General features: G+C 34.2%; 1 protein-coding gene across 2 annotated transcripts in view; it reads left to right on the top strand.

The window, feature by feature from the left end:
• LOC126823884 (uncharacterized) overlaps positions 1–16318 on the top strand; it is a 51303-nt gene that overhangs the window by 32485 nt on the left and 2500 nt on the right. For both annotated transcript variants that reach the window (XM_050552932.2, XM_050552930.2), the window contains 19 exons: positions 688–812; positions 1050–1091; positions 1455–1563; positions 2720–2847; positions 3551–3592; positions 4095–4157; positions 6245–6359; positions 8125–8249; positions 9403–9432; positions 9784–9877; positions 10523–10650; positions 10879–10923; positions 12598–12657; positions 12996–13110; positions 13461–13585; positions 14536–14577; positions 15147–15255; positions 15577–15707; positions 16082–16123. In XM_050552932.2, the coding sequence (XP_050408889.2) occupies positions 688–812; positions 1050–1091; positions 1455–1563; positions 2720–2847; positions 3551–3592; positions 4095–4157; positions 6245–6359; positions 8125–8249; positions 9403–9432; positions 9784–9877; positions 10523–10650; positions 10879–10923; positions 12598–12657; positions 12996–13110; positions 13461–13585; positions 14536–14577; positions 15147–15255; positions 15577–15707; positions 16082–16123 (1670 nt within the window). The remainder of the gene's footprint in view (positions 1–687; positions 813–1049; positions 1092–1454; positions 1564–2719; positions 2848–3550; positions 3593–4094; positions 4158–6244; positions 6360–8124; positions 8250–9402; positions 9433–9783; positions 9878–10522; positions 10651–10878; positions 10924–12597; positions 12658–12995; positions 13111–13460; positions 13586–14535; positions 14578–15146; positions 15256–15576; positions 15708–16081; positions 16124–16318) is intronic.

Genomic DNA, 16318 nt, shown 5'->3' with positions numbered 1-16318 from the left:
AGAGTGTGACCCCAGTGTTGGCCGAGAAATGGTTTCCCCTTTGTCAGTGATGCAGGAAGGGGTGTCTGGCAAGGTGGGCGTCTAAACGTTCGGAGGCCATTTCTACACATTTGCGTGCGCGTAACCCCAAGTTTCCTATATTTTTCAACACTAAATTCAAATCGAACAACTTCGGTCTGTTTCCACCGAGGCCCCTCAAGCTGCTGTCATGACCGGCTGATTCTGGACACAAACGAACTATCAGAAAACGAACGTTCCGCGTCCAGACCACATATGAATTTATTACCACTGAGTAAAATCGTGAAACGGAAACCGAACCAAGCATTATTGTTAGGTCTAGATGAAAGTGGGGAGGTGAGGGTGCATTGATGTCTTATCCAAAGCTGACTCCACACCAAACCGACAGCAACTCAAACACCAACGCTACTGTGTTTAGATGAAAACAAATCTTGTCCGGTTGAGTTAACGTTATGAAAACAACAGCGTAACAACCCTATTAATAACTGAAACTCAAACTTGAAATGACCCAGTGCTTCACCCAGTGTTTTATTTTTCAAAGCGCACAATATTTCTTCCAATATAAATACATGCGAAAATAGTCCCTTAGTTTCCATTCATGGAAAGTATATTATTAAGTTAATATTTAAGTTCATTTATAAAGTCATTAAATTAATTTATATATTACAGAAGTCGAGAACACCTAATACCATGTGTAGAAAGAGCTGTTTGTAATTGTAATGACACGTCTAACGCAATGCTTATAAATATTATAACCAATGAACGAAATCATTATAATACATTCTGCTCAATAAGTAAGACATTTTAATATATTGCTCTAGTATCTTTCTTTGTACAAACTCATTGATGATGACTTGGGTTTACTTGCAACAAACCTACTGATGATGATTTGATTGTACTTGGCATTCTTAAAACAAACCAACGATAGAATATTACATTTCCTATTTAAAACACCCGACACTAGTTAAAATTGACCAAAGTCATGGCAGTGATATTTTTGTTCTAGAATTTGTTCTTCTTTTATCTTATAGTTACTGGCGGTGTAGCATTTGAACCTGGTTTTCAGTGTGCAGGTAATGTCATTTTTATTATCAATATCAACTCATATTCAACTTAAACCGAATATCAGACATTGTATACCAAATGTATGAAAGCGTGTAAGGACCAATAACGCGAAAGACACCACGATATTAATAAGGTAATATTATTACCTCATTAATATCGTGGTATCATGTTAACATATTGTGATACATAATTGTATACGTTGTATATAATCAGTTTGTTTTAGATATTGCTCTTGTCAATATATATTTCATTTTATTCCAACTATATGCTGGCATAGCGCATGAAGATATTCTGCGAACATGTCGACATATACTGGGGCTTTGACGATTTGGTGATTAGAAATAATTAACCCTTTATAATTGGTATTCTAGATTTAGCTCCTGTAAGTGTATGTGTTGCCGAAAATCCAGTATCAGATTGTTATAATACTTATGTACAAGCTATTGGTAATAATTTTAATGAAACACGTATACTGTGTCCGTAAGTTCTCTTTTTATAATAATATGTCATCTGAATGTTAAATTTTATTGAGTGTTATGCAAAACCATAATGAGTTCAATCCTGTCAAAATTTTCGTATGGTAAGAATCGTTAACCAAAGTTTCAACTATCACCTCGTTTAGGTAGGAGTGTAATCTAACTAGTAATTCCACTACTCGCTTGTTTAAAGGGCGTGTGGCTCTATATTAATGTAATATGAGTGTATATAAAGTGATTTATATTCAATCTTTTCAAAAAATTGTAATTTCTAATCAATTATGTTCGGGAGAGAGAGAGGGAGAAATGGGGTTTAACGTCCACTCGACACAAACTATTAATATTAATGTAATATGAGTGTATATAAAGTGATTTATATTCAATCTTTTCAAAAAATTGTAATTTCTAATCAATTATGTCCGGGAGAGAGAGAGGGAGAAATGGGGTTTAACGTCCACTCGACACAAACTAGGTCATTTCGGGACTAACACATGGTTCGATTTTATTTCAATAATTCGCTTGCGCGTAGGGCTCTTTAACAGGGGGAGGAAATCGGGGTTCCCTGAGAAAACCCACGACGTTGGAAATTATGTTCGGTGAAATACGTGCACAGTCCAAACTGAATTACAATCGCGTTTACGCCTAATTAGCCCATTTGTGAATCAGCCAGTACTATTTACTGTCGCAGTGCAATTTAGGATATGTTTCTCTTTGTTCGTTCTCTTTGCTCCCGAAACGATAGGGTACACGACCCGTGCACTAATTTTAAAATGTTCATTGTGTCTTAAAAATTTAAGATATTAGGATCCCACATTTTCACGGCAACATAACAACATCAATATGGATTGAAAAGGATCAATATTGAATTCTATATAATTTGTGTTCTCAATTTGGAAAATATTGAGTTAGAGACTTAGCTCCTTTAGGCGAGAATTATTTGAATTACTGTGCATAAAAATGGCTGCTATAGATTCGTAGGGAACTTTCGATTGCTTGGGTTTGTTTTTCATTTTTGATTCTTGTTCTATTGGGTGAGGCGGGGGTGTATTTATTAATTCTTTGTGAGTTGGCGTTTCCAGTTTTAGAATATATACCGTAATAAAATCATTCATTTATTATCTAATGCCAATCATATATGATATTTTATTTATACTTTTTAGGGCCATACGTACATTTATAAATTGTACAGAAAGTGTAGCGTGTGAATGTGGTCTGACAACTTCACCTCCTGTATTGAGTAGTCTATCACTGTTAATAGCTAATTATGATGCGATTGGTTGTGAAACAGGTATATTTAGTTTATTCTCATCTCTTTTTACTTATACATACATAAGTAATGTTTGTTCTCTCAACAATACATACAGATACATAATATTTATACTCTCACCAATACATATAGGTATATGATATATTTATGCTCCCACCAATACATACAGATGGATAATATTTATACTCTCGCCAATACAGATTCATAATAGTCATACTCTCACCAATACATAACATGTATGCTCCCAACAGATACATGATATTTATACTCTCACGAATGCATACAGATACATTATATTTATAATCTCACCAATATTTACAGCTACATAATATTTACACTCTCAACAATACATACACATGTATAATATATATACTCTCACCAGTATTATACAGATACACAATATATATACTCTCAAAATAAACAAACATATAGATGATATTATATACTTCCACCAAAATATACAGATATATAATAGATAAACTCTCACCAAACTTTAGTGATAAGAAAATAGTATCAGTGGTGTTTTAAAAAGAACATTGTTTATACTCACATCAGTTGTATCAGTAGTGTTAAGAACATATTTGTGCCGCCGCATTTGACGGGTGTTTTCCTTTAGTCAAAATAATGTCAAGGCGTCAAATTTATTGTTGATCTTTATTCATAGTTGATTATTAAGAAATCGCATATTTTAATTTATGATGACAATTTACGTTGATAATTTCAGTCACTGGAAAAATGACAGTTGAACCCGGTATAAGATGTCCAGGCAAGTACATATTATAGACATTTAAATATTCCTAATCCTATTTTGATTTTGATGTTAGGCCCTGACATTATTTAATGCATTCATTCTGGCATTTAACCCTATCAATTACTTCCCTTGTTTTTGCTTTCAATTTCTATCAATTCAATAAATCTGAAATCATTTTCTCTTTGGTACACTAATAATAAGATTTCACTAGAATGTTTGAGAATTACTCATTTTTTGTGTTTGCGATTCTCCTTTCAACAATAACATAATACGAGTAAAACACATTGATCCTGGATATATTAGCCTAAATGTGGTCCTTTAACTAACGGTTTTAGTTTTAAATATTTCTATTATAGAGTTTAATTTTTTAATGAATATTTTTGCTTTGGTATCGAACTATAGTATTAAATTCACCACCAATTATATATCGATCATAATCATTGATACAGGGTAAATATTTGATGGTTGATTCCGAAAAGAATTATTTTAATAAAAATTTGTATTTTCTGTTCAACAGTTGATCCCAGTTTTAATGGAACCCAGGAAGTTGAAGTTCTCCTGACATTAGGGATGCTGAACAGTAAGTTAGATCTGTATGACAGTTAGTAACACTGTTTTAAATATTACGCCAATACTTCATATTACAGAAATCAGAGAAACCCAAGTTCCACATATTATATAAATAATTAAACATATTTAAAATCGCCTAGCCATTTTGATTTGGGTATACCAAAAGTTGATTTCTTTGGATTTTATATTTCAATTTGTTTTGTTTGATGACATCGTTGAAAGTTTACGTCTATATATAAACCCGATATTACTCATTTTGTGTTGGCAAATTAGACCAACAAACACGATCGTTCGATGGACCAGGAACCGAGTATGACGTCATCACGGCTATCTTGCAATTGTCCGCCAATGGATGTACAATTCTCCACGGAACAACCATGTCAAATTACATAATGACCGTACATGAATTGGCGGAGACTTGTATGGTGGCTGAAAGCGTCCATTTTATAGATCGGTGGGTTTCTAGATACAACGCGAGAGTCGCCGTTAAGCCAGCACGACGAAAAAGGCGCCGATCGGCGACTTTTTCGTCGTACTACCTTATCGGCGACCCGCGACTTTCACAACACGAGAGTCGCCGTTAAGCCACGCGCCGAAAAAATCGGCGCCTTTTTGGGCGCCTTTTTGGGCGCCCTTTTCGGCGACTTGCTTAACGGCGACTCTCGCCTCGGAAGTTTATAGTTAGTTACATGCGCAATGGCTACATTTTACGCACACAGATCACCAAATATTTCTACGCCGTCACCCACCAATGTAGGGCGAAAGTTATTTTTAGTCTTTCTCTCCCTTTTCCTTTTCCCCCTTTTGCCTGGCGATTTTTGGTGTAGAATCGAAAAAAAGGGTTTGAAAATACATTTTCTGCCAGGTTTTGGTGAATATTCATGATTTTGAGAGGTCGGTTAGGTTGAAATGTAGGGTCGAAAATTGCATGTTTACATGTCCCCACTTCCAGCTTGTGTATTTCAAGTTTTTCATGATAAACCTCATACATGCTTTTGTGCAAGAGTTTGCCACATGTTGCTCCATCTGTGGCAGAAAGTAGACTAGCCTACAAGTCCTAACTCATCCAAAAGCTCCTCCATTTTATATACAAGAAGTAAAATGTAGCCATTGCGCATGTAACTAACTATAAACTTCCGAGGCGAGAGTCGCCGTTAAGCAAGTCGCCGAAAAAGGCGCCGTTTTTTCGGCGACTTTTTCGGCGAGTGGCTTAACGGCGACTCTCGTGTTGTGAAAGTCGCGGGTCGCCGATAAGGTAGTACGACGAAAAAGTCGCCGATCGGCGCCTTTTTCGTCGTGCTGGCTTAACGGCGACTCTCGCGTTGTATCTAGAAACACTCCGATCTAAATGGACGCTTTCAGCTACCATAGACTTGGGCTTTTTTCGAAGAGCATCGCCCCCAAGAAGAAGAGAAACAAGAAGAGAAGTAACACGTGGAGCCCAATTGCTGGTCAAAAAATGAAACTAAACTTAGTAAACTTGTCACTTAAACATACATTATGCAAGAGCTAAATCTGCCAATTTCGGGTCTTTCTTTAGGCCTGAAATGTTATCTAAATTATTAATTAAACATTAATTAACCTATCCAGGCCATAATCAACTCTAGATGGCAGCGCTAGCCTGCGATGTTTAGTGGATTGTAAGCCGATTTACTGCATAACTTTCCTTCTCGATTAAACGATTAAATGGATAATCGAGACTATGCTGTTTATCGTACTGACTTTAGTAATGATGACCGAGGCTTATGGGAATTTCAGTCGCTTAGTTCTAGGTTCATAGTGGATCAATTTGAATGAAATTTTCACCAAATTGCCTTCACATTATCTAGTTTTTAACTATTATAGTGAGAACTGTCAACTCGTTATCGAATCTCCCATAATGTATCTTTAATCTTTCAAAAAAGAAAATCTAGTCGAAAAGAACTTGAACGATCCCATGATCTAAATGAAAGAGGTTTAGATCCCTTACGGTGGATATAATTTAATCCGGTAGTAGGTTCGACATAATGGTAATATCTGCAAAACAGCACATATTTTTTCCTTGTGCATTGTACTTTATTGTTTTTTCTTTAAAAATACTTTCCGTTTGATTATCAGACCCATTTGTAATGGAAGTTATTAACGGATGTCCCCATGCTATGGTTTGTTACACACAAGTTGATAGTTCTACAGCTGCTGCACTTCATAACAAAGATGTTTTAGCGCTCTGCCAGTAAGTCATTTAAATCCCTCCATTAGCTGTCGGCAAATTAAACCAAACAGTAATTATTCTATTAGATTCAAAATTCTAACATGCTATTGTCTAATTTCTAACTTCTATTCATGTAATTTCTAATTTCTATTCGTGTAATTTTTAACTTCTAACTTCTATTCACGTAATTTCTGACTTCTATTCAAGTAATTTTTAAATTAAGACAATGTATAATCCAACTTCTTTATTTGTTCAGTGTAGAAGTCTTCTTCATTAACGCTTTACACGTTTAGCATGAACATCGAACAAATTTATAATTATTACGCTGCTCATTTGGTGATTGAGCACCTGATCGGGACCATTATGTTGATATAAACGACTCGCTGAAATTGAGAAATGAAAATGAAATGAAATGGGGTTTAACGTCCTACTTTTCTGCTCCATCTGGGCTAATGAATACGGGCATATGCTATGCAGTGTGCTAGGAGGGAAATTTTGCCAGGGCAGCCGCACTATGGCCTACTCTTATATCGAATTCCAACTGCCAAGGGATCTTTTACGTGCACACCAATGTGCCATCCGAACGACTAGACAGCTGTCCTTGTCAGACCCTCCGTCCTGCTCCACTAAACACGTCGGAAAAACTCCGATGAACTTTCTCGGCCATTGCAGGGATCAAACACGCGACCTCCGGGTAAGCGAGCCAGCGTCGTACTCACTTACCCAGAGAGAGAGTATTTGCAAACCATATCACGTTCGATGTTGTTTTCAATTTTTAACACTCCGCCAAACCATTCAACCTGACGAAGAGTGAGTCGTTGTGTCAACATAATGGTCGCGATCAGGTGCGGAACTCGAAAATTGAGCACACGGTGGCGACACCTAACGACGTCATAATGATGGTTGCTAGGTGGAGTATCAAAATTCTAAATATGTTCGACGTTCAGCTTAACATGTAAAGCGACAATGAAGTAGATAGACATTTTCGTCTTAATAAAAGAAATAAGATGAAACCGAATTAAAATTTACACTGAATAAATAAAGAAGTTGGATTATACATTGTCTTAATTTAGAAATTACATGAATAGAAGTTCGAAATTATATGAATAGAAGTTAGAAATTTCGCGATAGTAGGCCTATGTTAAATTATGAATCTAATGTACCGTAATATGACCAGGGTGGTCTTCAGATGTTACAAGAGCTTGGAATGGTACTTCACTCTTGAATACCAGAGCTTACAAAAATAGTTCCAGGGGTACTTTATGCTGCTTTCAGTTTCTAAGACATGCTTATTTGAGGAAACAAAGACGTTTATTAGCTGACGTACTATGAGGATTATGACTACTAATTCTCTGCCCATTGAGGTCAATGTTAAATCCATTACCTTTCTTGGCATATGATTAGTTAATATTCCGATCTTTATTAGCAGACGTGCTATCAGGAATAAGACTACTAATTCTCTGCCCATTGAGGTCAATTTTAAATCCATTACATTTCTTGGCATATAATATTTAACATTCCGATCATCTTAATATTTATAAATGCAAAGAGTCCAACATGTCACAATCATTGTGAATCGAACACAGGACCTCCTAGTTAGTGAGATAGTGCCAGACACCAGAAATATTGACAGAAACCTAGGACGTAATAAATTTAAATCACCCCTTTCATTTCCGGTTAAGAGTAGATTACTGTCAGTTGTCATAATATGATGGTATGGAGAAGGTAGAACTGTCAATTAAGGAGACAATCCTTATAATGAAACCTTTTTTTTCTTCGCCTTTAGATCACAAAGTACATTCATACACTGTATGGAACAAGCTGCCTGTAACTGTGGAAAATATGCAGATGTTCAATTTAATAACATGATATATGTAGAAAAGACACAACATTTAGCTGTATGCCCAGGTGGTGAGTTTAATATACTTTTGGTTCGTCTTCAACTTGGGGGCCGGATTCTCTCCTAATTTTGAAATAAAAAGTTCCTCGGGAATTTCCGACGCGGTGCAGGACGGAGGGCCAGGCAAGAACAGTGTCAAATCGTTGGATAAGACGAAAACGTAGTTCCAGATACACAATTAACCGTTAATTGCAGTTAAACACAGTTCGGCTGTAGGCACAGATTTTTGGCTGTGTTAACCTTATAAATGATCTTTACCATCATAAATCTTGACCTTCACAAATATTCATGCGGTCATGCTGGTTAACTTAATACCACAGATGTGGGGGTGGATCGCAGCGACGAAGCGTGATCGGTGAACACGCATACACACATCCTTGATTTGATTTATATATACATTTAGATTGACTATAATTGCTACTCGGCATCTAAAAAGTCGATTCTCGATTGTAGCTATAACGGTACATTTGATACAAAGTGTTTATTTTTGTTCTACAGAGATTAATTCTTCATCGATTAAGATTATCATTACTGACAAAATTAGTTTCAGGGTTATGGACCATGACTGATATACTTGATGATAATAGTACTGCCCGTAACCGTTCTATGTACAAGGTGTCACATGAAAGTCGTAAAGAATAACTTCTTGCTATATTTTAAGACGTTTTCAGGGCAGTAGTAGCCTATAGTCCGTGCGTAAACACAGAAAAAAATAAAATCAGTCCCGGACAAATTAACATGCACCAGAAGAACTGTGTCTGACAATGCCAGAATTGGTGTCTCATTTACAGGCTGTAACATCCACCAATTCTGTGTGCTCACTGCCTATGTTGCCTACTTTGATACAGACCTAATAATTAATGTTCTTTCTGCTGACCAGTACGTATTGAAATAAATAAGACTGCTATTAATTTTGAAAGATTTAAGAAAAATCCTTGCCCCGAACTTAATGTTGTTGATTAAATGATACTACCCTATTTATACTCACTTGATTTCTCGATCAGTTTTATACAAAACCGGGGTCGTGATTATTATTTACCAGTTTAAAACAACATGTACCGTACATTAGACGGGTTAGTATTAATGATTGTGAACTACAAATAATATAACACTCATTCTTGTATAAAAAGATTTGGACTTTACAACACCCTTTACTCATTTCAGATGTATCGATAAAAGAATATTATGATTGTGGTAAGATAACTTGTTAAATTACATATTGTACTTAATGAAATCTGCAAAATAAATCAAAAGATACGGGACCACAGCAGTAACACTTGCAAGAATAGACATAAAATTGAAATGCGCGCAAGATTTATCTGTCTTCGTTGAAAACTGGACGTTTATTTTAGGGAAAGTCGGTATATTGAGATACAAGCAATTTTGTCTTCCACAGAACACTAAGAAAATATCATAAATCTTCGATGTGACTTTTGTTTCAAACATATTTTTGACTACAAACATAAATATGAACATATATTTCCAATGTGAGTATTATCAAGAGATCTTTATACTAAAACCAAACTTATTTCTATTTTCCTTTAGATTTTTGTGTCCGGGAAAATCCACTCTATGATTGTTTGAATAGCGTAGAAATGATTTTAAACAGCAATACCACAGAACGAGCAGATTGGTGCAAGTAAGTTTAACTTAACGCCCTTCTTTTCTATAACAACATGAAAAATGAAGACATGACGTATACGCCATGATGTGTACTTTTAGCGAATGTTTGCCCGGACAGGTAGCCTATTCTCATTTTGAACACGGGTTTTGGTTTTTCAAGCATCCGAACGTCCAGAAACTTTTCGTTGCTAAAATATTGTCACACTTGGTATTTAATTTTACATACATAAACCCACATGACATTGCGTTACCGTGTGAAATCTGGGAATGTTCCTTTAATATCTGCTGGTCGAAAATAACGAAATAACTTAGTTCAAGGGAGGTAAGTCGCTTATACTACAGATGGAGTGGGACTGTTAATTCCGTTTTATCACGATTCCACCGTTAATGCCATGCCATATCTGTGTCTGTGACTTGTTTGTCATTCCGTGGTTGTCTAACCCAAACCAAAGAACGCAAGTGAACAAAATGATGAGGGGGTGTAATCAACTCGATGTATTTACTACGCGAGGTCAGATGAACTTGCAGTGGAACTCTGCCTCAAAATTTAAATTCGATTTGACTTCTCAAAAAGACCCAGATGGTAGATTTTCTTTCCTATTACCATATGAAATATTACCTACAGAACATGTTTATTTTCTTTTTTTAAAATGTATTATAGTGCTATAGATGAATTTATAACGTGTGCTGAAAATGTAGGCTGTACGTGCATGATAGAAAACTCTAAAGTTGTTCTCCAATCATTGGCTCACTATATACATCTATACAATGAGCATATCTGTTTTTTCCGTAAGTGATACATATTTATTTTCTGTGATTTTTTTTTAGAATTGGCTAATTGATAGTTTTTTAAAATCTTATGTAGATTTCCATTTGTTATGTTTTTTTCTGACTATTTTAAATATCTCCCAGAAATTTATAATTATAGAATCAGTGGTAGGCCACACTTTTATATTGAAAGTTGGAATCTATTACTATTTTTGTACATAATTATTTTTTATTATCTTTTTTTTTTAGTTGCTGAACAACCACTATTTGTTGATCCGGGAGTAAAATGTCCACGTAAGAACACCTTTTCTCTAAATTCCCTAAAACTACGTAAAATGCAAGTGCTCAAACCAATTTGTCCTGTACTCCATGAAAACTTCTTAAAGGAGATAAGTCGCTAATATTTGGGACCTAGAAATTGACAATAATGTCATATGAGTGTATATAAATTGATTTACATTCAATCATTTCTGTTTTTACTGTAATTTCTAATCAGTTAGGTTCGGCGAAATATGCTAGTATTCTCAATCGAATTTCAATCTCTAGCGTCCGGTTATTCCAGTCTACGTCGATAGTATTTATTGGGCATTCTCTCCAGATAAGAATATAGCGTCGACGTCTGACATGACTTGTGGAATATGCTTAGCCTCGTTTTTTTCGAGTCCCTTATTACAATTAGCGCTGAAACGCACTATGGTACACGATTCGTGTACCAATTGTAAAATGTTTATTTTGTCTTAAATGTTGGATATCAGAAGGCCATCTTTTTCCGGTAAGATCACAACATCAATGTTGATTTAAACCCACAAATAATTCGTGTTTTCAATGTCGAAGATTTTGGATGATACTGAGTTAGAGACTTAGCTACTTTAAAGATACAATAACAAACATAAAGGCTATAAGACTTTTTAAGGATCGTACTTTAGACAAGTAAATAGACCGAATATCTACATCTAGATTAAATTACATGTTGACCCCGATATTAATTAATAGAGACGAGTTATTCTTCAGTAGCTGACGGATGTTCTGGGGCATAGAATGGGAATTTCACAAATGAAATGGTGATTAACGTTTTACTTTTCTGCATCAACTGGGTTAATGGACACGGGAACGTTTTTTTTTTTACATGCATGCTTTCAATGTACTCGGCAACTGTGCCATCCCATTCGATTGAGAAGACGTTGTTCCTTTCCAGGCCCTCCGTCCTGTATGACTGACAAGGGGAAAACACTGGAAAATTCCAAGGAACTTTCTCAGCGAAGAACGGGATCGAACCGTGGCCCTCTTGATTAGTGAGCCTGGGTCTTACTGTGGGAACTTTAGAAAGTAATAACCTACTATTGGATTCATCCACTTTAATAAATTTTGTTTTAGATAAGACTTTAGTCTGGAACATTATGCCTTTATCGGGAAACGTCTCCAATTAAATTGTGCAATCAAACCAGGCAAATTCAATAACCATTTTACCGATAAGCGATTATAGAAGTAAGGATCAGTGAAGCCCAATATATATTTTATCACCCAATAATACATTCTACAGTAGATATCGCTTGTGTGCAAAATGTTCGTAATCTATCGCTTCACATGAATTTGATTGGTCAGTTAAAAAGGAACTATTTTTTTTTATTTTCAAAGAAAAGTTCATTTTTTATTAAAAGTAAGTTATTTTTTTTAAAAAAAATTAAACAATTTCTATTTAATTGACCTTGATGGAAACACTCGGTCAGTATAAAGGACTTTGCAATGGTTGAATTGCTGTCAAAAAATGATGTATCGCCACGCCTTAATGTAATCAGGTTCCGTAAAATAAAATCTATAGCAAAGAATTATATGTATTTATTTGTGCATGTAAGAAAGGATTGGATGATAAATAAAAACTCCTACCCGTCCTTTTTGATATCAAAAAAGACTCGTATTATAGGAGATTCTCTATATAATTTTGTGTCAACCTGAACTTTTACTTTATAGATCAGAACGTGACTGGTAGTGATGAAGACAAGGGACTGTTAGTCTTGTCTCTGGAAACGAGTAAGTACTTTAAGAGTAGATAAATATCTAGAAACATATAAATAATATTTTCCATACCTAGTACACCTCTAGAAACATATAAATAATATTTTCCATATCGTACACCTCTAGAAACATATAAATAATATTTTCCATATCTAATACACATCTAGAAACATATAAATATTTTACATACCTAGTACACATCTAGAAACAGATAAATAATATTTTTCATATCCAGTACACCTCTAGAAACCAATCAGTATTTAAGAGTACAGATAAATACTATTTTCCGGATCGTCATTTTTAATTTTAAATTCATAATGAATATATTTGAAAAATGTATTTTTCACTTGCAGTTCCTGAAGTTTTAAACTTGGATAGACTATGTCCCGGTGTAAAGAAATGCTATAAAGATTTTAGTGATCTTGGTGGTACTGCATTATATAATAAAGATCTACCCGACTTCTGTAGGTATGATAGCAAACTTTATATAAATGGTGTTCCGTGTCAGCTACTCTGTATTACATTGCCCTTTTCACTGTTAGCTATAGGGAAGAAGGGCGACGTGAACTATAATATATTCTATTACAAGTCAATGTATATAGATAATTAGTTATAATATGACTTCCCTAATAAATCAAAAGTGTGCCCAACCTCTGGGCTATCTCCTACCGATATCATCGGAAATGCAGCAAACCCAGAAAGAAGCCCTTCTATTCTCGCCTTTAGCCTCAAGTGGCTAGTTCTCTTATTCTTTGCACAAAGACAACCCATAGTTTTGATGACTGGTAATTTTACATGTTATTCTCATTTTTTAACAGAGAAACAGAGGTATTTTTATCCTGTTACGAATCCACGGTGTGTAAGTGTGGTCACTCGAATACATCAGATGTTTTACTTAAAATAAAGCACGAGAGAGACACATACAATCAAGTCTGTACAATGGGTAAGTCATTCTATGTTCACAATTCTATATTATATTCTTTATAATCTGATGATATAATCACTAGTAGTAGATTTTACATAATGACTTACTAGTATATTAATTTTACATAATGGCTTACTAGTAAATGGCTTTATTTTACATAATGACTTAAAATGTAAATTTTAGATAATTACTTAATGGTACTTTTTACACGATCACTTACTAGAAGATTTTACATAATCGTTTACTAGTAGATTTTTTTATTATCACAGGTAGATTTTAGATAATCACTTACTAATAGATTATACACAATCATTACTAGTATATTTTACGTAATCACTAGTAGTAGATTTCACATAATTACTTACTAGTAGATTTCACATAATTACTTACTAGTAGATTTACATAATCATTTACTAGTAGATATTACATATAATCGCTAGTAGATTTTACATAAATCACTAATAGGCTTTACATAACCACTAGTAGATTTTACATAATCACTAGTAGCTTTTACTAAATATTATATATTCACGTGTAGATTTTACATAATAACTAATAGATTTTATATTTATTCACGTGTAGATTTTACATAATCATTTACCTGAAAATTTTACATAATCACTAGTAGACTTTACATATTCACTTACTAGCAGATTTTACAAAATCACTGTCTGTTCATCATCTTGTACGTGTACTGCAGAATGACAACTATGTTAAAATATGTAAATTGCCAATAAAGTTTCCCGGCTGTTAGGATGTGTATTTCAGTCAATGGAGGTGTATTTAGTATATATAGGATAAATATATCTTTAAATCGTATTGAAAATATCAAATCGAGACCTATTATTAGTAGGCATGGCCCAGATTTGACATTTTTGCATTTCTTTACAACACTTTAATATTGAACATCCAGGAACTAGACCTCTTTAAGGACAATAATAACATCTGTTAATTTTACTCAACTTCAGTTACATCAAAGAAATATTTAGAAACATCAATCAAGTGTCAGGGTAAGATAATCAAACTCTTTTAATATATATTTTAAACAACTCTGATAAATGTCCATAATGCTTATTCTAAATCCGGTGTATATTTATTTACCTACCTTTTGGTTTCTCTGAAGATAATTTGATAATTGCAACAGCAAGGTATATCCCCTATTTTGTTGATGTCATCGTAACAAGAACTTTCTAAACAGCACCAACATCATATATATTATCAGAGATCGCAATCTGAGGCCTCACTTAGTCCCTTGTAATAAAGGTTTAAAACGATGACTTAGGTCTGCCGAAATATATAATCTATATCTTTTCGGGAATTTGATAACCTAATTTTAAAAAATATTGCTTATCAATTTTTATGTGCTTTTTTTATATGCCGATTGCCGGTTTTTGACACTCGTTCTTATTATTTCCAATATCTTCTCATGAATGACTTGAATGATTTCAACTACCTTTGGTGGATGTTATGCTTGTGCGTTGTTTAATCAGATTTGTTTAAATGTTGTTAATGCTTCATTTGTATTGTCTCTGAATCAAAAGATTTAGTAATAATTGTATAATGTTTATTTATTATACAGTCACTGTTGATAAGCCAGTGGATACATGTCAGTTAACCAACGCATTTCAGCAATGTCAAACTGGATTACAGAAAGCTCAGGAAACTGATAATAAACTTTTCAAATGCTCGTAAGTGTACAAACTTTATTATCATTCTTCATGATAGGTGTTGTGCAAGCATGTCTAGTAAATCTGATATCATTTTCCTTGTGGGAATGAATTTAACATTTAAAACGTATAAATAAAACAAGTATATTTATATTTCCTGTAATGTTTGGTTTCCAGTGCCCCTCTGAACAAAATATGGCACTTACGTCTTGGCTAAAATTGGCATTTCTTTATTTTATGATTAGTCATGTCTGATTACAGCCTATATCGGTTTAAATTTATCCTTTTGTTAATGGCTAAAAAAAGATGTTAACACTATAAAACCATACCTTGTATTTTCAGTGGATATAAATCTTATATAACCTGTATGGAAACACGGGCCTGTGAATGTGGATTACAACAATCATTCAATGTATTAAAGGCTTTAACATTAATTATACAATCTTATCAAGAAGAACAGTGCTCCAAGACAGGTCTGGTTGTTTTATCTTAACGGTTAAAAGTCAAGATCATGGATTACAAATCATAATTTAAATGTATTTTAAATCTATAAATCATTAATACAACTTATTTTGTGAGAGCCACGTCTGTCTATTCAAAAAAATGCATGATGTCTGGCGAAATCTAAGCCCGCTCCTGTCTTTTAAAATCGGAAAACGCCCCTAGACGTTAATGAATCAGAAACTGACCCTCTCGAAATGAAGCAGTACTTGATGTGCCAGTCTTGAGACCAAGTAAACAATGTACTAATAAGGAATTTGCGTGTTCTGTATTCTAACAATTAGTTAAGGAGAGAACGCCACATACCCAGTTGTATTCTAATTGTCCATATCATTTTGTATTTCAGCGAGTGGAATAATCGCCATACCATCAGGAATACAGTGTCCTGGTGAGCTTTATTTTAAATGCTTGCCTTGCTCAATAAAATAATATAGACAATTAATTTACGACCATTCAGAAATATTGCTTGTTGTTTATATAATTATATGATACCCTATCCGATAATGATAAAATCTGGTAAATCATGAACCCGCAACATAAGTCTCTTTGTGTGTTGTGAGTTTGAATACAAAAGTACAATCAA

This window comes from Patella vulgata, chromosome 6 (assembly GCF_932274485.2).
Source record: "Patella vulgata chromosome 6, xgPatVulg1.2, whole genome shotgun sequence".
Classification (NCBI taxonomy): Eukaryota; Metazoa; Mollusca; class Gastropoda; family Patellidae; genus Patella; species Patella vulgata.
This window is presented reverse-complemented; position numbering and strand designations above follow the sequence as displayed.